This window comes from Dermochelys coriacea, chromosome 3 (assembly GCF_009764565.3).
Source record: "Dermochelys coriacea isolate rDerCor1 chromosome 3, rDerCor1.pri.v4, whole genome shotgun sequence".
Classification (NCBI taxonomy): Eukaryota; Metazoa; Chordata; order Testudines; family Dermochelyidae; genus Dermochelys; species Dermochelys coriacea.
The window spans coordinates 170,942,948-170,969,596 of NC_050070.1; the positions used below are offsets into that span (position 1 = coordinate 170,942,948).

General features: G+C 43.4%; 1 protein-coding gene across 33 annotated transcripts in view; it reads right to left on the bottom strand.

The window, feature by feature from the left end:
* TRERF1 (transcriptional regulating factor 1) overlaps positions 1-26,649 on the bottom strand; it is a 141,726-nt gene that overhangs the window by 16,052 nt on the left and 99,025 nt on the right. For 17 of the 33 annotated variants that reach the window (XM_038395626.2, XM_038395629.2, XM_043511816.1 and 14 more), the window contains 9 exons: positions 25,850-25,943; positions 18,913-20,552; positions 18,248-18,297; positions 16,435-16,585; positions 15,255-15,503; positions 10,483-10,852; positions 8,387-8,453; positions 6,205-6,344; positions 5,782-5,885 (listed from right to left, as the gene is read on the bottom strand). In XM_038395626.2, the coding sequence (XP_038251554.1) occupies positions 5,782-5,885; positions 6,205-6,344; positions 8,387-8,453; positions 10,483-10,852; positions 15,255-15,503; positions 16,435-16,585; positions 18,248-18,297; positions 18,913-20,310 (2,529 nt within the window). In that variant the 5' untranslated portion in view covers positions 20,311-20,552; positions 25,850-25,943. The remainder of the gene's footprint in view (positions 1-5,781; positions 5,886-6,204; positions 6,345-8,386; positions 8,454-10,482; positions 10,853-15,254; positions 15,504-16,434; positions 16,586-18,247; positions 18,298-18,912; positions 20,553-25,849; positions 25,944-26,649) is intronic. The other 16 variants (XM_043511826.1, XM_038395635.2, XM_043511824.1 and 13 more) reach the window with 3 other exon arrangements.

Genomic DNA, 26,649 nt, shown 5'->3' on the forward strand with positions numbered 1-26,649 from the left:
AATTTAATTTATTAACAATGAAAGGAAGTGGTCAGTCCCCAGCATGATTACAGGGCAGGTTCATGGCATCACTGCCAATCTATAAGAAAAGTTCTTGTGTGGAAAAATCTAAAGCCATTTCATTTAAAAAAAAACAAAACAAAACCAAAAACAGTTACCCACCTTTCGTAACTGTTGTTTGAGATTTGCTCGTCACATCCATTCCATGCTAGGTGTGCGCACCCACATGTGCGGCTGTCAGAGATTTCTGCCTTAGCAGTACCCGTAGGGCTGGCTGTCATGCCTTCTAGCATGCTGTGCCCATGCGCAGTATATTAGGCGCTGCTGGCCCTCTCAGTTCCTTCTTGCCAAAAACTCCGACAGAGGGGCAGGAAGGCAGGTCATGGAATGGACATGAGCAACACATCTCACAGAACAACAGTTACAAAAGGCAGGTAACTGTTTTTTCTTCAAGTGCTTGCTCGTGTCTATTCCATTCTAGGTGATTCGCAAGCAGTATCAATGGAGGTGGGCTTGGAGTTCACTGTTGCGCAGCCTGTAGCACATCTCTGCCAAAGCCGGTGTTGTCTCGCGCCTGCTGGGTCAGCGCATAGTGCGACGTGAACGTGCGGACAGACGACCAGGTGGCGGCCCAACAAATCTCTTAATTCGGCACCTGTGCCAGGTAGGCCGCTGAAGACGCCTGCGCTCTAGTGGAATGAGCCATCGCAATCGCTGGCGAGGCCACTTTCGCCAGCTCGTAGCACTTGCAGATACACCCCGTTATCCAAGACCCTCACCCTCAAAATGATCGCTTTTGGCCCCCTCCCCAGGTTCTTAGTGGGTCCAAGCTGGGCTGGCGAGCGAGAGGAAGAAGGGCGGCAATGCCTAAACCCAGGGTCCCTTCTCCTTGTAGGTCCCTGCCAGGCTTGCCAAGGCCTCAATGGCAGTGGAGGCCAGAATGGCCTTCTGGATGACTGTGGGATATGCATGCCCAACAAGCAAAGGATAGCCTTAGCGTTCTTCAGCCCAGGAAGTCTGGCATCAGTTTGATCAGAGAAGAGCCCAAATCTGTCGAAGGGGAGGTACTGAACTGAGACCTGCATCTCCTGGGAGAGGCCCACCACTTGGAACCAGGAGCTGCGTTGCATGACCACCGCCGATGTGACCATTCTCACCGCTGAGTCTCATGCCATTTTCAGGGAGCATCTGGCTGCCGCGGAACCCTCCTCTACCTATGTACCAAACTCCTGGAGCCTGAGGAAGGGATTTCTGGAACTTCTGGAGGCTCTCCCAGAGGTTAAAATTGTATCAGCCCAGCAGGGCCTGATGGTTCGCCACCCGGAAGCAGAAGCTGGCCGTTGAATAATTTTTTCTGCCAAATAAATCAAGTTTTTTGGCTTCTTTATTCTTGGGAGTAGTGGCAGTGGGGACCTGCTTGTCCTTTTCATTGAAAGCAGACACAACCAGCGAGCCCGGAGGTGGATGCATATAACGGTACTAGAAATCTTTGGCCGACAAAACATTTTTTCTCAGCCTGTTTAGAGGTGGGCAGGATGGAGTCTGCCACAGTGACGTGGCGATCTTGAGCACCCCGTTGTGTACAGGCAGGGTGACCCAAGAGGGCGTGGAGACCGAGAGGACACTGAACAGGGTGTCCTCCTGCTCAGCCATCTCTTGCACTTCCAGTCCCAAAGTTCTTGGCCACCTGAGAAGGGCTTGGTACTCTTTTAAAGTCATCTGGGGAGCTGGCCCTGGAAGGTCCCCGCGACCGCCTCATCTGGAGAAGAGAAAGAGGCCCTGGCTGCAGCTGGAGGCTCAGCCACCGCTGGAGAGGGAGGTTTGGGGGTGGGCACAGAGACATCCATCCCAACTTCTGAGCGAACTTCCGGTACCGGGCCCGGCAAGGCCCCAGATCCCTGCTCCGATGTGGCCACTGATGCATGCTACAAAGGAGGAATCATCATCACCAGAACGCCCCATGTCTCCCAATATGGCCACTGCGTTGGCCAGTGGCCTTGCAGCCACTGCGGTGCCGTGGATGACAGAACAGTTTCCAGTGCCCAATCCTGTTGGGAAGACCGGGGAAATGGGCTGAACTGGACCTCCGCATCAGGGGAACCACTCTCTGGTGACCAGGGAGGAGCCATCAACGCCTGGGTTTGCTTGCTGGTCGTGGCTACCACTGAATGCTGACCAGGTGTAAGCAAGAGGTGCCTATACCGGGGGGGGGAGCAGTCCCAGTGCCGGGGAGATCAGCACTGGGGAGAACGGCATTGCGAAGACTGGTAATACAAGGGGGAGCGGTCCCATGGAGCCAGCGACCGGGACCAACATCTAGTCACAGATCGGCAATAGGGCAAACGGCATTGGTCATAACATGGGGAACGTTGACCCCGTAGTGAGGAACAACATCTTGATGTCCGGGGGCAGAGTTTGGGTGACCGATGGCACGGCTGCAATCTGCCCCAGGATTACTTATCTGGAGGTCTGTGGTGCTGGCTTGCCCTCTCAAGGAACCTTAGTCTGGTCCTGCGGCTCCGGAAACGTCACAGAAGCAGGTGGAGACCTCTGCGTGCTCTGCTCCCAGCTCTGGGATGACGACGGTGCAGGCAGGGTGGTGGGCCCCTTCCATTCACGAGTCAGTGACGGACCTTTAAGAGGGCTAGGCGCCCCAGCCACGGAGGCCCGCTAATGCTGCTCTAGAGAAGGTTGACAGACAGGCCTGGTCCCTCTACTGGATGATCCTTTGGCCTTCTTGCTCAGCGCTGGCAAGTGCTTCTTCGCCACCTTCTTTGGCGGCGGCGATTGCAAATGGTGCCAAGAGGAGCCAGGCGCCAGTGGCGCACTGAGCAGAGGCTGAAGTACTCAGTGCAGCCTGCACAGAGGGCTTGAAAGCCGGGCAGAGAGCAGAATCCATCAGGAGGGCTCTGAGGTGAACGTCCCTCACAGGACATAGGCCTGCCACTCACAGGCATAGGCCTGTAACAGACAGAGCAGTGCTTAAACTCGGGAGCTCAGGACATGCCCCGCCTGGGGCAAAGTCTCAGCAGGGACCTTACCTAACAGCTAACTACACTACTTAACAACTACTTAACACTAACTGCAATTAACAAAAGCCCCAAGTCCGATGGAAGAAACCGCTAGCTCTTCACAAGCAAGAGAGGCACTCGGAAGAAGGAACTGAGAGGGCGTGGGTTGGCAGCGCATAATATACCGCGGCATGGGTGCGACAAGCTAGAGGGCGCTACAGCTGGCCCTACAGGTACCGCTAAGGCAAAAATCTCCAACGGTCATGCACACACCTAGAATGGAGTCGACATGAGCAAGTACTCAAAGAAGAACTTGTTGTTCTGTTTCGAATGGCTCTGCACATTCCCACTTATGGGTTTTGCACTGCCCGGGGCAGCCTAACCTTCCAAGCACTGGCTGCTATAGCTTGTAGCACCCCTTCCTGATGCTTCCCATTGCATCTCCAAAACATTCAGATAGCAAGGTTACACAAGGCGGGACTGTGGCCTCTACTGTCTCAGTACCTACTGCGCCAGATGGAAGTGTCTATCAGATCCAGGGTTCTCTCCTATTCAGTACCTTTGAATTTTTTGCAATAGTTGTTCGTTTTAGCGTTAAGTGTAATTTAAGGCAATTACAGTATAGTTAGCTAGCAGAAACAACAACGAGTCTTCGTGGCATCTTAGAGACTAACAAATTTATTTGAGCATAAGCTTTCATGGGCTAGAACCTACTTCATCAGATGCTGATACAGACTAACATGGCTATCACTCTGAAACCTAGCTAGCAGAGTTTGGAGATTTCGATCCAATTTTAGATTTAAGAAAATTGAACAGGTTCACTTGGAAGTTCCAGTTTTGAATGCTAACCCAGGCCTCCATAATTCCCTTGCTTTCGGTTATGGATTGGTTCGCAACTCTTGATTTACAGGATGCATATTTCCGTATCTCTCTCTGGCCTTATCATCCTTTGCTCCTTCATTTTGTAGTGGCACAAAGACATTTTCAGTACAAGTTTCTTCCATTTAGCCTTTTCACAATGCCAGGAGTCTTCAAAGCACCTTTTTGTAGTAGAGATCCATCTCTGAAAACTGCATCTTTGTTTACCCATATCTGGACAATTGGTTGCTAAAGTGACAGGTTGCTAAAGGACAGAGCAAGGACCATTTGTGCATGATACAATTTAAAGGCTTACGAAGAGGTTATATAATACATTATATCCTTTTGAGGGAGCCAGTTCCACCATGGGATTTTAATTTGGTTTTATCTATGCTTGCGAAGCTGCCTTTTGAACCTTTGGCAGTGTTCTTTATTTTACTTATCTATTAAAACTGTGTTTATTATTGGTATAGCATCAGCTAGAGGGGTGAGTGAATTGTATCCTTCGATGGCTGATCTGCCATTTACTATTTTTTAAGAAAGTGGTTCTAAGACCTGATCTCAGGTTTCTACTAAAAACTGTATCCGAGTTTCATATCAGTCTATTAGTTTACCAGAATTTTTCTCAAAGTCCCATGCTAATAAAAGGGAATCTGTGTTACATAGTTTAGATGCTAGAAGGGTTTTAGCATATTATTTAAACAGAACTAAGAGTTTTAGGAAGTCATCTAAGTTATTTGTTTCTTATGCTAAAACCCATATGGCTTATAGAGTATCACCTAAAATTATTTCCAGAGAGGTTAAACAATGCATCATTAAATGTTACAAGTTAGCAGCAATCCCTCTGCCTACTGCTGTAAGATCTCATTCTACTAGGGATATGGCAGCATCTTTTGCTTGCCTTAAACATGTTCCTATTGGAGAAATCTGTCTGGCTACTACCTGGAAGTGAGTCCATACCTTCATAGGTGCTGACTCTGTGGGTGCTCCAGGGCTGAAGCACCCACAGGGGAAAAATGGTGGGTGCTGAGCACCCACTGGCAGTCCCCACCCCCATCAGCTCCTCTCCTTCCCCCAAAGTGTTTGCCACCTGCCAGCAGGCCCCGTTGATCAGCACCTCCCCCGCCCTCCCTGCGCCCCATGTGATCAGCTGCTTTGCAGAGTGCAGGTGGCTTTGGGAGGGCGGGGGAGGAGCGAGGGCATGGTGCGCTGGGGGAGGAGGTGAAACAGGGGCAGGAAGAGGCGGGGATGGAGCCAGGATGAGGTCTTGGAGGAAGGGGTGGAGTGGGGGCGGGGCCTGGGGCAGAGCTGGGGGTTGAGCACCCCTCAGCACATTAGAAAGTCGAAGCCTGTGCATACTTTTACTAAACATTATGCTTTGGATTTGGCTTCAAGAGTGGATGCTAAAATTTGGTACATCAGCATTTCGGTCCTTTAAATTAGGACTCTAATGTTTCGCTCCTCCTGAGTTTTCAGCACTACTCGCCGAACTTACCCACAAATGGGAGATATGCAAAGCCACTCGAAGAAGAAATGAAGGTTACTCATAACCAGAGTTCTTCAAGACTATTCTGCATATTCACACTTCCTCCCCACCTCCCCCTCTTTCTCCAAGACCTACAGCGGTTCCTCTGGGTTGGCGGTGGCAGGAACTGAGGCAGTAGAGAGTGCAGCGCTCCCTTATGTAGCTCAACCACAATGTTTGGAGACACTGAGGGAGGGGAGGGGTTGGAAGGGGCACACATGAGCGCTAACAGATACTGCTTGGAGAAGGTTCTACCTTTAAGCTGCACCAGGCAGTGCAAAATCTGTAGTAGCAATATGCAGAGTAAATACAAGTAAATAACCTTCATCTTCCCATGCTGCCAAGGTATAGGAGACGTGAACCTTTCTCTTCAGTTTCTTGTCTTACCATAATATCCCCTTTGGACTCAAAGAGGGAGTGCAATGCATATTCTGAATTAGTTCCTCCACCAGGTAACACGCTTGAACAGCACATATTTAAGAGGTCTTCCACTGTCAGAAACAAAAGGGATCCCGTTAAATATTGCAACACGTCAGCCAGATACCTCAAACCAAGGATTCTGTAAAGCCAACTCAAACACAATAGAGTTTAAAGTTTTCATTCTGAAACGCACACACAGTTCTTGATCTTTGCATTGCACTTTTCTGTAACAATTCTCAAATGCATCACATTAAAACTGATCAGATATTGAAACATCTGTATAACCTTTTCAAAGTAAAAAAAAAATAGTATTAGAGTGAGAAGTAAGTGGAAATTTCTATACCGAATATAGTGTTTTCAATAAACAATTCAAATGGCAAAATACAGTACCTCTTTGTTGGAAGACTTTGTTTTCCAGTTCTGGCCATGGTTTCCAAACCAAAGTTGCCCGATGCATCTCTCTCCCCATTGATGATCGGTCTTGTAGTTCAGGAATATCAGCCTGGAATCTTGATCCAATATTGATCTGTCTGTAAATAAAGAGATCTCAGTTGTAAAATTTACAGAGAAAAGAATAATATTACCTTTTATTTTATACCAAACAAAAAATAATTACACAATTGAGACACTCCCCAGGAGTACCCAGGGTTGTGAGGCACCATTAGCATGAGTGAGCTTTGTCTGTACCTGCCAGGAGTCAGTTTCCTGATAACCCAAGCCACAAACAGAACAAGTACTCCCCCCATCAACCCCCGTGGGCTACGCTGTGCCTCTGCAGGCAAGCAATAGATAAACACCAACCTCCAAGTGTCCCTCTGAGTGTCCAGCCCTTGTTCCACCGAACACTCACAAAATTCACAGATTACTTTCCTTTGTGAGTAGTGACACAAATTATTAGTTTTAAACTTAATATAGCCATCCAGTTAACACATAGCACTTAGATATATTTATAGTGAAAACAAGAATATGTTTATCATCAAAGAACAGAGATTCAAACTAAGAAAGAATATCAGAAACAAATGGTTACATATAAAACAAATTTATAACATGCTTGCTAGAGCCTAAACTTAATTCATAAAATATTCCCGTCTCCTACAGGATAGCTCATCCCAAGTCCTTTTCCCTTGTGTTTTAAACCAGGATGTCTGAAAACGTCTTTTCATTAGGTCAAGCCCACTGGCAGCTTGTCTTCACAGCCTGAAGGATCCCAGGTGCACCTCCATACCCCAGTTATACTCCCAAAAATTAATTGCCTTTACTTGTAAAGCAGGATAATCCCTGCTGTTTTTGTTTTCTGAGCACTCAGAATCTACTCATTAGTACTTGATTCAATATGCAAGTAGATTTCCACTGTAAGATATACAATGGTCAGGCTAGGGAGATAAGCGTCTCCCACTTGGAGAAGTTTGTCTCAGTGCATGCTACCTCTGAGGCCTGGTCTACACTTGGGGGGGCGGGGGGGAATAGATCTAAGATACGCAACTTCAACGTCGAGAATAGCATAACTGAAGTCAATGCATCTTAGGTCGACTTACCTCGCGTCCCCACGGTGGAGTACAGGAGTTGATGGCAGGGCGATCGGGGATAGATTTATCGCGTCTACACACGACATGATAAATTGATCCTCGATAGATAGATTACTACCCGCCGATCCAGTGGGTAGTGTAGACATACCCTAAGTGACCAATCTTTAACTCCAAGGCCTTAAAGTCTATTTTCAGTACGCATATATAACTCCTTACACATTATCTGCACATACATTTTGCAATGATTATGACCACCAGCATGACACATGATCCATTTTGGTGAAGCCAGGGGATCCCTGTAAACCTGTGGATCCCTCTGCCCCCTGCCAGTGGGCATCAAGAGGTCCTTGCGTCACACGTCACAATGGTCTGACATGAAATTGTACCAGACTCTCTTACAACATAATATTCAGTGAACTCTGCTTTCACTGAGGCAAATAGTGTATTGTAAAGACCTAATTTAGAAAGCTCGTGCACAATTCCAATACAGTTTAACTGGGAAGCAGGTTTTAAGTCCCAGAAGAGAGAGAGATAACGGATATCATTACTGTATAGTGAACAGACTAGATGCAGGTCAGTTAGACCTCCCTGCCCCATAAGGGATGACACACGTCAGCAGAAGGCTGGTGGTGATAACACTGTCTGTCCTCTCTTGGTATCCCACGAGGGGAAGGGAAGTTTAACACCTCCCAGAACTCCATAGGAGGTCTGCCAGGGAAAGTACTGAATCAACATGCTGCCCAAATGCCATGGTCAGACACTTTTCCAGCCAGCACCAGCTACATTTGTGACTTCACTGGCCCTTTATAACTCTCCCCTGAAGCCATGGCTGGTTTGCAGTGCCACAATCTCATTTCTGGCAGACTTTCCGCTGTCAGTGACCTCAGCTAATGTTTACACTGGTATATATAGCCTTGAGTGCCTCCAGCCAAGTAGTATGGTATTACCCGCCTTGTTCAAAATATACAACACCACATTCTCTAGGCGAGAGGGTGAGCTGGCTGAAGTAGGCTGTAAAGTGATACACATTGATGAATTTTTCTTACGGTTCTATATCAACGGTCTGTTCTCCAGGCCCTGGAGTCACTGGAATGCTGCTTCCATCAATACTATCTGAAACAGAAACAGGGATTTGATTTTCTGTTTAGAAAGTGATTTTCTTAACTAGCACATCATGTTTGGTCCTCCACTGCCCCCCTTGTGTAGCTATTCTTCTATTAAATGGTCCATAGAAATCAATGAAACATCAGGTTACAGATGGTGCATTGGCCTGAATGTACAAGGGTCCTTAAGAAACCAGGTACAGTGTGTCTGGACATAGCTGCAATTTTCAATAGCATCAATTTCCATACTGATGACCATTCTGAACGATTTTACATTTTCCTTTATAATCTACACACTTGGTTGTACATGTTAGCTTTGTACCTCCAACCAGGTTGCCACCCATGCCTAGTATGGTCTAATGTTATCATATGCTAAGTGCACATACTCCTCCTCCTCCTCCAAATGCCTCTTTACAATTAATTCTTCCATAAATCTCTCCTACTTCCTTTTCTCATCAATAATCCCCACAGACTCTCTTAACTGATCTATTGTCCTGTGACTCGTTTAAATTGTAAACTATGGGTCAGGACACATGTATTAACATTCTGTTGGTAAAGCACTGAGAATGTATTTATGGCACTGTAGAAGTGATTTTGCAAATCAGTGAAATACAACACAATTCCAAAAAACAGAAAAACAAAAACACTGCAACCAAACCCCCAAAATCCAGGTCAGCTATCACCTTGTTACTGTATATCTGAAGAAACTAAGGACCACAGTTTAAGGACAATACAATGGTGACAGAAGGTTCAGCTGACCCTGGACTACTTCCTAGAATTAGTAGAAGGCAAAACCAAGTTCTGATCATCTTCTAGAAAGAGCAGGAAGGAAGAGGAGAGGTTGCAGGATAGAGGACTAGGACTGCCAACAACACAGTTTTATAAACTGGAATTCAGTGCCTACTAGAGAACATATTAGAGAGGCAACTTGATTTATCCATTTTGCCAGCTTGAAAAAACTAGCAATCAAATTCTTAAATCTATAAAAGGGAGTGATCGCAGAAGATGGGAATACAGAAGGGGAAGCAAGGAGAGGGGATAAAACACAACAGCAACATAACAGATAACTGAGGACTACTAACAGACTATGAAGGGTGTATCACTCAGTGTTTTTGACCAGAAGGCTGGTGGCTGTGAAGAAAACGTGGATGTAAAATTGTAAAACATGGGGGATCTTCAAGGATCCAAGACAGAAGATAATTTAAATACACCTATTCTTCTTTGGGTTACAGGATAAATGTAATGGTCCAGTAAGTAAAATCTTAATTCATCACCTGAACCATGCTGCTAAATACCTAGTTTATAGGTTTTGAAAAACTTCACAAACCGAAATGTGTCTCCAGCAATTTTGAGGAATTGCTTTGCTTGCACAGTTAATTTATAATAAAAAGTTAAGTTAAGTTCTCTAACATAGTGGGGATCATTCTAAGTTACTTAAGGTGTGATTAAGATGTTATTTCTACCTTGGACAGACTCTTCCAGTCTAGCTAATACAGATTATCCCCCATACACACCTTAAAGATCTTTTCTATGCATATGCTATATCAAATTTAGATAACTAACGGTGTCTTGGTATATGTATGTTGGGATTTAAACAAAATATTTACTACTGCAGTCATGTAGCCTGATGTGCTAATCAAAAATTTTTTCTCCTGACTGAACAAATGCTTAAAACCAAAAAACTGCCAAATCCCAAAACAGGTGTGTCCCCTTTGGCCCATTTGAGTAGGCTTCACTTTAGTTACAAACACTGTGTCCTTTGAAATAAATACGTTCTGATCTTTCCATTTGAAATTAACCAGTCCATTTCTTGGTTTAAACCCAACCCTACAATATCTAGAAGAGAGGTACACATCTGGAAAAACTGACTTTGTTGAACAGGAAAAGTAACAGTAGTTTGTGTGTATGTCTTGTCCTTCTCCCAAGATGATTATTTCAAAACAGAAAGCACACAGGGAACACAACACAACATAACGGTGTTTTATGCAAGATGTGGTTTGGGGCTCAGATAAAGTGCTACAATTAAATAAAATACTTACTAGATCGACATAGGAGCACCCGTGGAGTGGGTGTCAAAGGAGTAAGCGGCAGCTGGGGGTGAGATGCATTATGAGATGATGTGATAACGCTGCTGAAGAGCCCAGATCCTTGGCGTACTGGGCTAAGCATAGGTGGAGGGGTATAGGGAGGAAACTCATGTGTCCTGTCTAGGAGATGGTCTCCTAGGATGCGGGGAGAGCGAAGCTGGCTTTGATACAGCATAGCTCCTGAGTAGGATGCACTGAAGTTGAAGGAAGGAGGAGGTATGAAGAGTGGTTCCGGTCTATGTCGATATTTTTTCTTGTCCTGCAGGGATTTGAAGTCTTCTTCCAGTTTTGCAGCACTTTGATGCTGTTTTCTGCTAAGTTCCTAAATGAAAATTGATAGCATTCAAATATATAGCTATGATCAGTTTGGGTTACATTACCTTTACTTTCCCACAGCCAATGGTGACAGGAAAGCTGTTATCAACTGATGGCTGTTCAGGGCCCTACATGGAATAAGTCTGACAGTTTCAGTCCAGTTTTTTTTAAAGCCAACAGGTACCCATGTGACAAAATACCAACACTACAACTGGTACTGGTTGGCAATCTAAAGACAGAGAGAATTAATTACCTTTCCAGCTTCAGAAATTATCACTCCAGGTCAGAGAAGAATTATTAAAAAGCTGGCTAAGACAGTGGAAGATTGGCATTTGCCCCTGCCAGTGTTTAGTGGCTAAAGAGAGGACTTGGCTCCAAGATATCAAAGCAGCATTTTTATTTATTTATTTATTAAAAATCAGCACCCTTCACATGCACACTTATCATTCCAACTACAAAGAATTTATATTGGTGATCTGGGAGTTGCTCCATCTATCCCCACATCTGAGTTTATTAGAAAGTTAAATGTTTTCCAATACATCTACTTGGCTTTAGTAGGATGGACACATTTGAGCTCAGTGGAATAACTGCAGCATTGTCACTGGCAGGAGAGGGGGAAAAATGTAATAAATTCAAATTCTTTGTCTCTTATCACTACATTTCCATCTGCTGGGTGGAATCCAGCTGCAAGGAATCTTGTATTAATTTTCTCCTTTCTTGGCAGGGAAAATGGTAGCAGATGAGAACTGGGGACATAACAGCATTATACATTTCAATAATTTGGAGATTAAAGACATTTAACACTGTACCACCCTGGTCTATAAAAAGTGACAGCAATTAGAGTTATGAAAGTCTGAAATCTGATTTTCAGGGCAAATGGTTAGGTAGCTTTTTAAGAACGCACACAATGATGGTACACATTCTTAGTTTTAAATATACTTCTTTCAGGTGCTTAGGTTTTACGATCTCATTTATGATAAACATGCGGGGGGGAGGGGGAGTATTTCTTGGCTAGATAAAGATAAACCAAAATTTCTATATCATCTGGTTAATATTACTACTATATAAAAATAAATTCTTACTGAACATGTTTAGATGTATATCTAAACACCATGGGTGGTTCTTGACAAGCATACTCACCCAATAAAAAGTATGTTAAAAGAACACTAACACTGGCACCTTTTATTCCTGCTGTTAATGCATTCCAGCTTGTGGAAATGTTCTCTTTTGCAAAGGTCCTGCCCTCTCTGTTAGATCATGGCTATATCCCTTCCAACATCTGGTGATTTTTCCTCCCCCAAAATTTAAGTTTGAACATATTTTTCTTTTGCAGGAAAATACATCTTTAAGGATTGTGTAAAAACATTGAAAGCAATGAAAAAATCACAGGGGAGCGTGAAACAGCCATGTACTACAAAGTCAGTCATGTCGGTGAACATTCAGTGTTCAAAAAGAAAAGAAAAGATGAGGAAAAACAAGTAATATAACAGAGGTCTGATAAGAGCCTCAAATTAAGCATTTCCTCCTTTCTTTTTGCGAAGAGGCAGTGTGGTACAATGGCTAGGGTGCTGGCTGGGACTCTAGGAATGTGGGAGCTATCCCCAGCTCAGCCACTGACCTTGAGTGAGACAGTTTACCTCTAGAAGCCTCTGTCCCCACTCCCATCCTGTGTGTGTTTATTCAGACATTAAGCTGTTTGGGGCAGGGATTCTGTCTCACTATGTTTCATACAATGCCATCTCAATTTCCATTGGGGACTTTAGACATTACTGTAATACAAACACTAACTATAGTTTCTTCAACTTTCCATTTTATGCTCTGCATAATTTTTTTTTTAAACCCGTTTTAAATTAAAAAACCCCCAAACATTATGGATGATGGAATTCAGAAATATGGAGGGTACAAATCAGTTGCCATGTTTTATTTGTAACAGCTTTCATGTGAGTAGTCTTGGAACCTGGTGCTGCAAAAAACGTATGCACGTGAGTAACTTACTCACATGAATAGTCCCCATGAAGTCAAAGTGCAACTTATTGTTCTCGCTGTTTTTTCCCTTCATCTGACAAATGTGTTATTTTGCTAGTGACTTTCTCTGTGTAGTAACAGTAGAAAAATTTCTGCCTTTTCCACCCTATAACTACTCTTCTCAAACACTAAAGTCATTGGAACGCCTCATGTGAGCAAAAAGTTACATGTCCAGGTATGTGCACAATTGCACCCAGAATGAGAAAACAGAACTTTTGAGCCTCCTTTGATGACCTCTTCATTATAACAGTTTGTCTTCAATCTGGGGGTGGGAGAAGAACCCGCAGTTTTATTATTTGCTCCTTATCTACCTCTGACTAGAAACCTGGTAAGTTAAGCCAAAAAAAGTACAGAGTAGATTCTTATTTATATCTCTTTTGTTTAAGGGGTAGTATTTTATTATTATTATTATTATTATTATTTTTTCATTCAGAATATCTGGTACTCAGCTCCTGCTGAAGTGAAATAAGGCACTGGAACTAAATTCCCATGAGCCATTGCTCTCTATGCCGCTACATCAAATCGTTAAGGGCACTCAGTATAGGAAATGCAATATGGCATTTTTGAAAAAATCTTCACACTGAATATGAAATAAGTCCTCGATGTTCTTGGGCCTCACAGCTCAGAATTAGCTCTCTAATTCCCTGAAGTTCCAGACACCATTGCTTAGATTCAGCACTGAATGCATTCTTTAGTACTCTACAAAAACCTAAATGTTTAACACTGGGACACAATGGAATGCCCATTTACTATTTGATTCACTTCACTGTGCACTGCTGTTGCAGGTTATTTAGTTTCATTTTGTTTTCATTAAAAAGGCATTCACTAAAAAAAATATTGACTTTATAAATCAATCCTTGGGACCCCTTCAATGTAAGGCTTGAAACACAATGTGACTGAAGCAAAACAGTTACTGTTCTTTAGAATAACAGAAATCTGCTCACCCTATCTCTAAGTGACTGCAGCTCCTTCACTACTCTAATACATTTCCACTACTAGTATAAAAAAACAGGGTCTAGAGTTCAGAACAGGGTGTTCATAATTTGCACATGTAACAAACAGGACAGCATGCATAATCCTGGGTGGCTAAGTGCACAAGTGGCCAATCAGATGTCTAACTGGCCACTGAAGATTCAGTCACTTCAACTGTATACGCAACTGTGGTAAATGTGCATGCACAATCCTAAACATCTTGGCCAGAATCTCCAGAGGAAATCTGCACAGAGTACATAGTGGAGCTCAAAGCCTCAGCCATCCCTCTCAGGAGATTAGAAACAGAAAGGAGAAACTACACTGCTGAGCTATCAGCAAATGCAGAGATGCTGACTTCAGTGTTACTACAGAAGGTGGAAGTCTGCACTAGCTAAAGAAAAAGGAGTGAAATGCATTAAAAAAAATGTGTGTGTATGGGGGGGGAAATAAATCCACAAATATTGTTCGAGATCACTGATAAGGGTTCATGTTGTCCCCAGAATAGGCCACTCAACTTGAGGGGGAGGGGGTTAGAAGTACTACTTTTCACTGTATGGGCAGTAGTCGCACCTCCTAATAGTCATCCCACCTTGTGCCTTTCACAATTACATTGCAGTGGCATATTTCTAATGTTGTTAGACTAGAAAGTGTAGTAAATTAAACTGTTTGCTTAAGCCCTCATTCAGCAAAAAGCTTAAATGCATGCTTCACTGAAGTCCTACATACTCTGTCTTATCCATGTCTAATGCATTTTTCGCCATAGTGTCTGGTGATATCAGATTTATGAGTTAAATGAAAGCCAGAAAATACTAATCATCATTACTTTTCCTTTTGGATTTTTGAAGTCACAATGTTTTAACACATCAAGATACATGCTGAAGGGGGGGAAAAGGGGAAAAAAAACCCACGACAATCCCATTGTATGTGCCTGTGGCCAGACAACATCGCACAGCTTCTTCTTAGAGCATACTGCTTTAGTAACTACGATACAGGGCTATTTAATCTACCGCAAAAAAATACACACATATATTTCACTTCAGAACAGAAAGAAAGTAGCTGCTGCATTTAAGCAACAAAAACAAAACACAAAAAAGCACAAATAGTAAAAAAAAAAATGAAAGGTAATAAATCCCTTTGTTTTAGTGGGATAGAAAATTCCCGCACTATTGTTTCAAATGGTTTATTTTATTTCTGAGTATTGATCTTCCATGAAGGATGAAATTAATATTCCTGGATGAGAGAAGAGGAATGACAAGATACTATAGGCCTTCACTTTTCATTGCTAGGTGTGAGCCACGCTGAATTATTAAAATATCCAAGAGTATATATATATTTAAAAAAGTAATTGCACTAAAACCAAAGGGATTTAAAAGCCTCACAGCACAGTTAGTAGCAAGAAGGGCAGCACTCACAGAAGATGAGCAGGGGGTGACCACTTTTGGACTGCACGGTGGAGAGTAAGTCATCTTCATGAGAACTGGCATCTCGTCATCTGACACAGAATTGGCAGGCTTGTCTTTGACTGTGGTACTGTTGTTAGCAGACTGCGCACTGGGCTCAGGCGACAGAAGCTTTACAGGGACAGAAACGGGCATGACGATAGGTGCGAGGTTATCCACCTCTTTAGGCGCCTGCTGTTGTGGCAGTTTCTCTCCTTCATCCTGTACAGACAATTATAGGCTTTCAGCCTCAGTTAGAGGGTTCCTATTGGATTTACAGACTATAAAAATAGTATGAAAATGTATTCATCGTGGTCTGGAAAGAAACAGCTCTGGTGTGAAACAAAGAGTAACACCCCTTCTCAGATTGCATACTGGGCCTGAATAAAATTGGCCAGATAATTATGACTTATACATAGGATTCAGCCTCAGTGTTAAAGAGCCATAAAACATTTCTTTTAAAGATGACCTGCAAAAAGGAAAAATAGGTTTGTGCTCTTTTTATTGCTTCTTTATGCTGAAAGTAGAAGGTGTAAAGATTTCTTTTCAAAAATACCTGTTTTTGCATTAGAAATTCAGATCTTGTCTAACACAGGAGACAATAAACAGAAAAACTAGTATGATTGTGCCATCAGAGATACCAAGGGAGCAAAACCTGACTGAGAGGATAAGTTATTTTTATTCAGGCCAATTAAACTCATTCTGCGTTTGTTTTTTGTTAACATTTGTTTAACTCAACACTTGAGAGAAAAGCTCTCTTAAAGATTCAACACTCCTGATCCTTCAATTAAATCTTGAAAACATTTCTAACATATGTTAGTCACCCAAGGAGTTCAGCTAAAAATAAGGAAGACAAGACTTGTCATTCCTGAAATTTCTAATGTATTAAACAAACAGAAAAATAAAATTTAGTTTTGCAAGGTTTCTTTATTCATTACAAAAACAGACAAAACATTTTTTCTCCCCTTTGACGGTCACATTTAATAAGGCTCTTGGCCTATGTATAGGCACAACTATACATATTTACGTTAATGTAGGAGGGTAGCATAATTGAAACAAAATTGGAGAAAAAAAATGTTGACGGAAAAGCAAAGCAAGCAGCAAACATTAACATGAAAAGAAAAGAGCCAAATAAAGTAAAATGAACGGCTACCTGTTTAAAATTAGGAGATGCTCTTACTCCTCCATGTGATCTCATGTGACCATTTAGGGCTGGTAAACTCTTAAATTCCTTCAAGCATATTGAACACGTTAGCTTGCTCTTTATATGGGATCTCTCAGGAAATGTTCCTTTGTTTGGGCCACTGTTTTTACAGGGAGATAAAGGAGAAAATCAGTTTGCCAGATGTTCTCTTTCACTATGAGTCTTATCTGAGAATTTCAAAAGCAATTTGTAATTAAATTGTAATTAAGCCATAAAGCGCTTCTTTCAGGTAGATAAGCAGAGAAACCAGGATATATGTGCTATAGCCTAGCTCATTGATTTCCAAACTGAAGGGGAAGGGAAGTGGCAAACAGATCTCTCTCTCTCAAGTAGGGTCGCCAACTTTCTAAATCACACAAAACTGAACGCCTAGCCCCATGCCATCCTTGAGTCCCCATCCCCTTCCCCTAGACCCTGTCCCCCACTCACTACATTTCCCCTCCCTTGGTGGCTTGCTCTCCCCTACCCTCACTCACTTTCACTGCGCTGGGGTGGGCTGTGAGGGCTCTAACTGGGGGTGTGGGCTCTGGGGTGGGGCCAGAAATGAGGGGTTCAGGATATGGGAGGGGGCTCTGTGCTGGGGTGTGGGCTCTAGGATGGGGCCAGAGATGAGGGGTTTGGGATGTGGGAGAGGGCTCCAGGCTGGGGCAGAGAGGTTCAAGGTGTGGGAGGGGGCTCTGGGCTGGGGCAGGAGATTGGGCTACAGGAGTGAGTGAGGGCTGTCTGGGGGTGAGGGCTCTGGGCTGGGTCTGGGAATGAGGGGTTTGGGGTTCAGGAAGGGGGTCTGGGTTGGGGGGGGTTCAGGGCTGGGGCACAGGCTTACCTCCGGCAGCTCCCAGTCAGTGGCGCAGCAGGGAGGCTAAGCCAGGCTCCCTGCCTGTCCTGACTTCGCACTGCGCCCTGGAAGCAGCCAGCAGGTCCAGCTCCTAGACGGAGGTGCGGCAGGTGGTTCTGCACACTGCTCTTGCCTGCAGGAATGCCCCCGCAGCTCCCGTTGGCTGTGGTTTCCAGCTAATAGGAGTGCAGAGCCAGCACACAGAGCCCCGTGGCCCCCCCACCTAGGAGCCAGACCTGCTGGCTGTTTCTGGGGTGCAGCGCGGAGCCAGGAGAGGTAGGGACTAGCTTGCCTTAGCTCCGCAGTACTGCCGACTGGACTTTTAACGGCCCAGTCGGCAGTGCTGACCGGAGCTGCCGGGGTCGCTTTTCAACCAGGTGTTCCAGTCGAAAACTGGACACCCAGTCACCCTACATCTTGAGAGTCTCAAGATGTGGTCCACAATATGGACCAATATGGCCTAGAACCAGAACTGTATTTCGGTGACTCATGTTTCTCTACCCATCTAGCAACAACAGAAAAAGAGTGCCAGAACATGAGTGCCACTAACTGTGGCAGACTGGTGTGAGAAGAACCACATGCTAGCACAGTTCTGATTGACCTTAAGAAAAACTAATGGATTCCTTGCTGACATTTGCTGCCAAAGATGGAAATCCAAGCAATATAGCATTGCTCCACTGCGTAAATCAGAGCAGCATTAAAAGCACGCTGTCCCACTGCCTTCACGCATTTTAAAGAAACACTCCGAAGTAATTTAAATGTATTGCTGCAGAGATTGCACAATTTTACATCTAAATCCTTAACCATGGCTTCACGTAACAGTTGCCAAAACCAGCTGAGAACACCTCTATTCAGTTGCAGAGCTCACTTATATTTAACCATAAAATAATGTCACCAACTAAGAAATCTGTGCCAAACTCATAATACCTTGGCTCAGGGGACAGTGGCTGCAGTCTGCCATCGGACAGTTGAATCTGCTATAGGAGGGGAAGAAAAGAAATGTATTTTTCAAGCAACAGCAACCTAAGGAGTCTTCAGAGCTTTATTCTTATTTTTAAATTATTTTAACTTTTTTTATGTCAATGCAGTGATGTTAAAAAGTTCTGAGAACTGACAGCCCTGGAGAATGCCATCCTGCATTTATCCACAAAAATAGGTATACCTCTGAGCACTGTCAGTGCAAGTTGCCCTACACTTACCTGCTAACATGTTCCTCAGCCCTGATTATGTGATAGCATAATGGAGGGTCTGCGGTCCTTGGTATTTCTGGGGAACTGCCAGGAAGGCAGCAAATTGGTGACAAATGTGGTAGCATTTTTTGAGCTTGTGATAGCTCTGTCCATCAGGAACAGGACTGACGCTGCCAAACTCATTTTACACTGGCCAATAAATAGCCATCTGCTGGCAATAACTCAGCTGACAGCAAATCAGTGACCTAGAGGTGAAAGACCCATTTCCAGTCCCTTGAAACATCTCAGCTATGCCCATGCCCTAACCCACTGAATGAATCCCCTGCAGTTATTTCATTTGTGTGTAGTACAGTCATCATTCAAAACAGGCCTGTATGAATGGAAATCTAAATCATTACATACCTGAGGCCAAATAGCACTAGGAGACTCTTGTTGGGACCCTTTGTTATTTAGATGGATACCGGATGGTGCTAAAAGAGTTCGATGAGGGCCAGCGTTACATACAGAATGAATTTCCTGCCGTGTAGTATCCTCTATTGCCTCTGCCACACTCAGGCCAACATGGGAGTTCATCAGAGCTTGAGGCCTATTGTCATTCTGGTATTGCTTTCGCTGGTCGGTGTCCTCTTGTTGCTGCTGCTGTTGCAATACGCTTTGTGGATACAAATGCCTGTACTGCTGCTGTGGATCCTGATAGAAATACTGAGGCATCGTTCCCAACTGTACAAGCTGTACAGAATGAGCTTGATCCTGGGAGTACTGGTGTATTTCATGCACAGTTTTGGGGTCAGAATCCCTATGATAGGCAGGAAGATGCAGCGGCATCTGCTGCTGCTGCTGCAACTGTAACTGCGGCGTCACTGGTTGTGTTTGATAATACTGAGCTGTTTGCATTGGACACTGCCTCTGCTGTTGCTGCCGACTTTGCTGCTGCTGCTGGATCTCTTGTATTGAGAGCCGCTGCTGTCCCTGCTGTGGCTGTTGCTGCATATAATATTGAGTCTGCTGCAACTGTTGCATCTGTTGCGGTAACAGCGGCTGAGACTGCATTTGTTGCACATGTGGCTGCCCTTGCTGCATTGCAGAATGCATTTGTAGCTGAGATAAGTGTTGCTGGTAATCATAATACAACTGTTGTTGGTGCTGCATGACTTGCATTTGCTGCTTTTGCTGAGTGCTTGCAAAATTCTGGTGTACTTGGGGCTGCCCTTGCTGATATCTTTGTACAGTGGAAGTTACCGATTGTTGCTCAACAGCAGGCTTCTGAGACAGCAGCTGTCTAAGTGCACTGTCACTGGCATTATCCATCACTGAAGACGGAGCATGCAAGACCTGAGCCATATTGTTGACTTGAATTCTTAAATTTTGGTTAGCAAATACTTGTGTAAAGGAGTCCAATTTATGCAAAACTCCACTAGTAAGTTTTTGTGACCGAAGTTCATTGCCTTGAGAATAGGAATATTGGTATCCGTCGACAGGTTCATTCTGCCCTAACGGGCTCCACATGGCATTCTGATTGTTCCTTACTGGGACGTGGTTTCCTGAGCCAGTATGTGTCCAACTTGTTTGTCTAGAGGAGTCTGCTGACCCAATGTTTTTTGAACCTACATTCAAAGCTATACTCTCTCTGGAATCCTGGGGGAATTGGGGAGAAAGGGGAGAAGCCTGAGAAGCATCCATGCCTGATGTTCCATAGCTGTGATTTATAGGGGGGAGAGAGTTCATTTGGTGTGGTTGATAATACAAATTCTCATTGCTGCTGGCAGTGTGGTTAGGTTTGTACAACTGCTGATCCCCCATTTTTGGTCACCTTTATCCTGATCTTACAGGCACAAAAACCATAAACTTGTAGACCCTGAGATATTCCAAGTATGAAAAAAAATTGCTAGAATTTATTATTCAGCTTGTCCATTTACAGTACAAAAACTAATTCCCTCTGGTGTGCTTGCAATTCCAATTTCAGATTGATGCTGCTTCACATTTTTGAAAAAGACCAAAATAAAAATCTTAACCGAAAACAATAGATTCACTATGCCAGGCACCTGGGAAGTGAAAGAGAAATAGTTTAAGTGCATTCTACACAACTTTTGCAGTTTTCTTTGATGTAACAATAACCTAATGGGGAAAAGGATATAATCTTATCAACAGTTGTAGCAGATGGGCTATTCCATAGCAATTGGATTGCTTCATCTCATCCCACTATTCCTTCTTTTCATCCCATTATAGTGTTTCTACAGTTCTCTAGTAAAATCACTTTGCTTCACTAATGAAGGTGTGCTTTCCAAAACCTCTCCTTTACACGCACACGCACACAGAGCTGGCCACATAGAGCACTCAGGTATAGTCTTTAACCAGAGATTAAACTATGAGGAAGAGACTCATTTCTAGTGTTCCCAATCTGCTAGTCAGAGACAACATACACATGTACAGTGAACTTTAAGTCACAAACTCCTGCAGATATCACAGATGGCTCTCCTATGTCTGATAACACAAATGAAAGGAAGTGGTGGCTTGAAATCCAAGTGCCAGCACTGAGTTGTAGGGATATGGGAAGATGGGGTACAGTACGATTTAATTCTGATTCAGAATTAACATAGCAGCTCCAATTCTGCTACACAACATCAGGGTTCGTTTTATTCCATATTATCTTTACAGAGGTGTGGAATGAAGAACAAGTCTGCTATTGGATTGAAGATACAGCATTCTGTCTGTCTGAGGAGTAATAAGGCAAGGCTAGTGTGCTTGTTAAAGGGACAAAATCACAAGAGTGGTTACACCAATCACCTCTGTGTACACAGAGTCATTTACTCATCTTCTATATGGACTTTTAGCAATTAAGACAAATCAAGCTGTCCAAATCATCAAATGGTAACAGCACATATCTGTCACAAGCAACCCTACTTAGTGGGTATCAAGTTTAACTTCCATTCTGCCCTCTCCACCCCCCCCCCCTTTTTTTTCCAGTTGTCCAATTCCTTAACATTTTAGCAGACTGGTGTATCCTGAAAGAAAAGGAGTACTTGTGGCACCCTAGAGACTAACAAATTTATTTGAGAATAAGCTGTCGTGAGCTACAACTCATGCATCCGATGAAGTGAGCTGTAGTTCATGAAAGCTTATGCTCAAATATATTCGTTAGTCTCTAAGGTGCCACAAGTACTCCTTTTCTTTTTGCGAATACAGACTAACACAGCTACTACTCTGAAACCTGATTTATCCTGAATGCTCTCATTTGTCATCCTTATCTTGTGAACTTTAATTCAGTGTGAATGAACAGATTTACAAATGTCTGTACGGTTTTGGATACAATTTAAAAAAAGAAAATGTGTGTGTGTTCTTGGGATGTTTATCGTTTTGTGGATGGGAATGATCACACTCTACACACACACACAAACTTGTTGCGAAGCAGTTAGAACTACTACTACACACAGGCATCTACACACATCATCATTATACTGCACGCTTATCTCTGTTCTCTCAACCCGTCCTTCTCCCTAACCTAACGGCTCCCCACCAAAGATTGTGTATTAATGTTTTAAGATTTAATGCTTGGGGGGGAGGAGGGGCCAATTTGAGGGGGCAGAAGTGCAGGTGCTGATGAACATTTTAACCATCACCAATTGCACATGAACAGCACACGTTTATACAATGCTGCACATACATTTTTATGCCAGGTGCAGCCCAGAGAACCTTCTCCATGGTAGTAGAATAACATCTGAGGGGAAAGTGCAGCTCCTGTTGGAGAAGGCTACATGCCCAAAATGCTACACAGAAGGCTTCGTGAACACAGCCTCTCCTTCTGCCCCTTCACCCCCACGAACACGATACAGTTCTCCAGTGACCTGGAATCCTAGTTTTGACGTCTCCGACTCAAGGAATATTTCCAACACACCTCTGAACAGCACACTAATCCACAGAAATCTTCCTACCAACTCTACAAAAAGAAAGAAGGATTCTGCGTGGACTCCTCCTGAAGGTCGAAACAGACTGGACTTCTACATAGAGTGCTTCCGCCAATGTGCATGGGCTGAAATTGTGGAAAAGCAGCATTACTTGCCCCATAACCTCAGCCATGCAGAACACAACGCCATCCACAGCCTCAGGAACAACTCTGATATCATAATCAAAAAGGCTGACAAAGGAGGTGCTGTCGTCATCATGAATAAGTTGGAATATGAAGAGGCTGCCAGGCAGCTCTCCAACACCACATTCTACAGGCCATTACCCTCTGATCCCACTGAGGGTTACCAAAAAAAACACTACACCATTTGCTCAAGAAACTCCCTGAAAAAGCACAGGAATAAATCTGCACAGACACACTCCTAGATCCCCGACCAGGGGTATTCTATCTGCTACCCAAGATCCATAAACCTGGAAATCCTGGACACGCCATCATCTCAGGCACTGTCACCCTGACAGCAGGACTGTCTGGCTATGTAGACTCTCTCCTCAGGCCCTACGCTACCAGCACTCCCAGCTATCTTAGAGACACCACTGACTTCCTGAGGAAACTACAATCCACTGGTGATCTTCCAGAAAACACCATCCTAGCCCCTATAGATGTAGAAGCCCTCTACACCAACATTCCACACAAAGATGGACTACAAGCCGTCAGGAACAGTATCCCTGATAATGTCACAGCAAACCTGGTGGCTGAACTTTGCGACTTTGTCCCCAAATGTGAAAGAGTTGTGGGTGAGGACAATGTATACCTTCAAGTCAGCGGCACTGCTATGGGTACCCGCATGGCCCCACAGTATGCCAACATTATTATGGCTGACTTAGAACAACGCTTCCTTAGCTCTCGTCCCCTAACGCCTTTACTCTACTTACACTACATGGATGACATCATCATCTGGACCCACGGAAAAGAAGCCCTTGAGGAATTCCACCATGATTTCAACAATTTCCATCCCACCATCAACCTCAGCCTGGACCAGTCCACACAAGAGATCCACTTCCTGGACACTATGGTGCTAATAAGCGATGGTCACATAAATACCACTCTATACTGGAAACCTACTGACTGCTATACCTACCTACATGCCTCCAGCTTTCATCCAGACCACACCACACGATCCATTGTCTACAGCCAAGCTCTACGATACAATCGCATTTGCCCCAATCCCTCAGACAGAAACACCTAAAAGATCTTTATCAAGCATACTTAAAATTACAATATCCACCTGCTGAAGTGAAGAAACAGATTGACAGAGCCAGAAGAATACCCAGAAGTCACCTGCTACAGGACAGGCCCAACGAAGAAAATAACAAAATGTCACTAGCCATCACCTTCAGCCGCCAACTAAAACCTCTCCAGCGCATCATCAAAGATCTACAACCTCTCCTGAAGGACAATCCCTCACTCTCACAGATCTTGGGAGACAGGCCAGTCCTTGCTTACAGACAGCACCCCAAACTGAAGCAAATACTCACCAGCAACCACACACGAAAAACACTAACCCAGAAACCTATCCTTGCAACAAAGCCTGTTGCCAACTCTGTCCACATATCTTTTCAAGGGACACCATCATAGGACCTAATCACATCAGCCACACCATCAGAGGCTCGTTCACCTGCATATCTACCAATGTGATATATGCCATCATGTGCCAGCAATGCCCCTCTGCCACGTACACTGGCCAAACCGAACAATCTCTACGAAAAAGAATAAATGGACACAAATCAGACATCAAGAATTATAACATTCAAAAAACACCAGTCGGAGAACACTTTAATCTCTCCAGTCACTCAATTTCAGACCTAGAAGTTGCAATTCTCCAACAAAAAATACTTCAAAAAACAGACTCCAACAAGAAACTGCAGAATTGGAATTAATTTGCAGACTGGACACTATTAAATTAGGCTTGAATAAAGACTGGGAGTGGATGCGTCATTACACAAAGTAAAACTTTTTCCCCATGCTAATTTTTCCCCTACTGTTACTCACACCTTCTTGTCAACTGTTTGAAATGGGCCATCCTGATTAGCACTACAAAAGTTTTTTTTCTCCTGCTGATAATAACCCACTTTAATTGATTAGTCTCTTTACAGTTGGTAGGGCAACACCCATTTTTTCATGGTGTGTGTGTGTGTGTGTCTATATTATATATATCTTCCTACTGTATTTTTCACAGCATGCATCTGATGAAGTGGGTTTTAGCCGACAAAAGCTTATGCCCAAATAAATTTGTTAGTCTCTAAGGTGCCACAAGTACTCCTCTTTTTTTGATGTGTGGTCTGGTTTTTGTTTGTTTTTTTGTTTTGTTTTTTTACACAGTGCATAAACTTTCTCCATCAGCAACCAGCGGCACATAAATTTTCAAGTTATGACAAATAATGGTTAAGAACAATCCCAAATTCAGTACTGCCTCCAAAATACCTGATCCGTTGGACCAGAAAGTCTCAGAATACACCTCCTTACCAAATTTTTGCAGATGGATTTTTTTTGGGGGGGAAGGGGGGGAGAGAGATTCCAGTCAACCACAAAAGATCAGCCTGCCAAGGAGAGATTTCAGCCATAGCTAAGTTTCAAAAATACGTCATTTTTAATAGGAAGAGAAAATGAACAAAACCTACATAGAATATTCCAAGGGCATAAATATGGTATATTCTTCACGCTGATAAGCCATCTACTTTTAGATAAAAACAGGAATGTACATCTCACTAACACCTAACTATGGAACAGTGAGCAGGTGCTTCCATAACAGAGAGAAGAGAATGCATGGTATTTTGTATGTATAGTATAAAACTGGGTTAGGCAGCTCTCTGTTTATGAATAGCGCTGGTTTGTGTTGCATACTGTAAGAATTCTCACGCCTTTCTCTTACTTTTTTTGAGGTGACGTATATTCTTTAGTCATTACTTATGAGTCATATTACTGACAACTAAATGAGTGTAACCCAAGTGTCCTCAACAGATAATTAAGTACTAACAGACTATTACAATTTCAAGAATATGAGAGAATATTACAGCATGTACAAGTCTTCTCAAGGCAGCAGAGAATATCAACATTATTTATTTACAAAAATGAATTTACTGACCAAAACCCACATTAAAGAGGGGAGTGAGTGCCAGGGCAGCAGACATCACTGTCTAATGCAGCATCTTGGCAACTAGCTGTATGGTCAAGAGAGGGAATTCCATCTCCCTGGAAATCCATCAGACCCCATTTATTATGGCTGTAAGCAGGAAGTGAGGAGTTGACCCATAACGTGCAGCGGTATCAGAAAACATGGTCAAAAACATAAAAAGCTTTATATTTAAGAAGTAAGCTTGAATGTCTCATTATATACATTTGCAGACACTCTCTCTCTCCGCAGCAGACCATACAACTTACCTCCAGCTTGGGAGGTGGGGCATGTAGTCCTCTTGTGGATAGTCTACAATGTCGCCATCACTGTTACACAGACACTGATTACTTGTGTACCAACCTGAAAAAGTTATGCAATATATTATGCCAATTACTGAGTCACAGAGTGACTAGAGAATTCAGTAACTATAGAAATCAGTTGCAAAATGAGCTCTCATTTACTTAAGCAGCTAAACCATTCCTTCACATCTATATTAATATCAACACACGCCCCTGCAAGAGCAGCGTTTCTGAAAATATCTTGAAGCTTCTAGAACTAATGACTTAAGGACTTGATCCTGCATGGTGTTGAGTACCCTCACCTCACGCTGGCTTCAACAGGAGGGGAAGGTATGTAGCATCACACAAGACTGAGCACTAAACAGAAAGCAGCATTTTTCTACTATTACAAGCCATTAATTAGACTCTAGAAGCACTGAGGAACCTGATCTTTGATAAATTAACTGAGAAATCTTTGAAAAAAATAAAAATAATACAACTACTTTTTATTTAAGAGCTCATGCCTTAAAGCCCTGGTGTGTAATTAACACTAGAACAGACAATAGCTACCAAATGGCAGAACATGGACCAATGCTCAAAGAAATCCTAGAATCATTGTATGATACAACTTCAACTTCTACATTCTGCAAAATACACTTCTACAGTCATTTATCAGACGTTTTGGTATTACAGAGATAACCCAACGATGAGAGCATTAAATATACAGAGATACATAATTAAAGACAGGTTTCAGAGTAGCAGCCGTGTTAGTCTGTATTCGCAAAAAG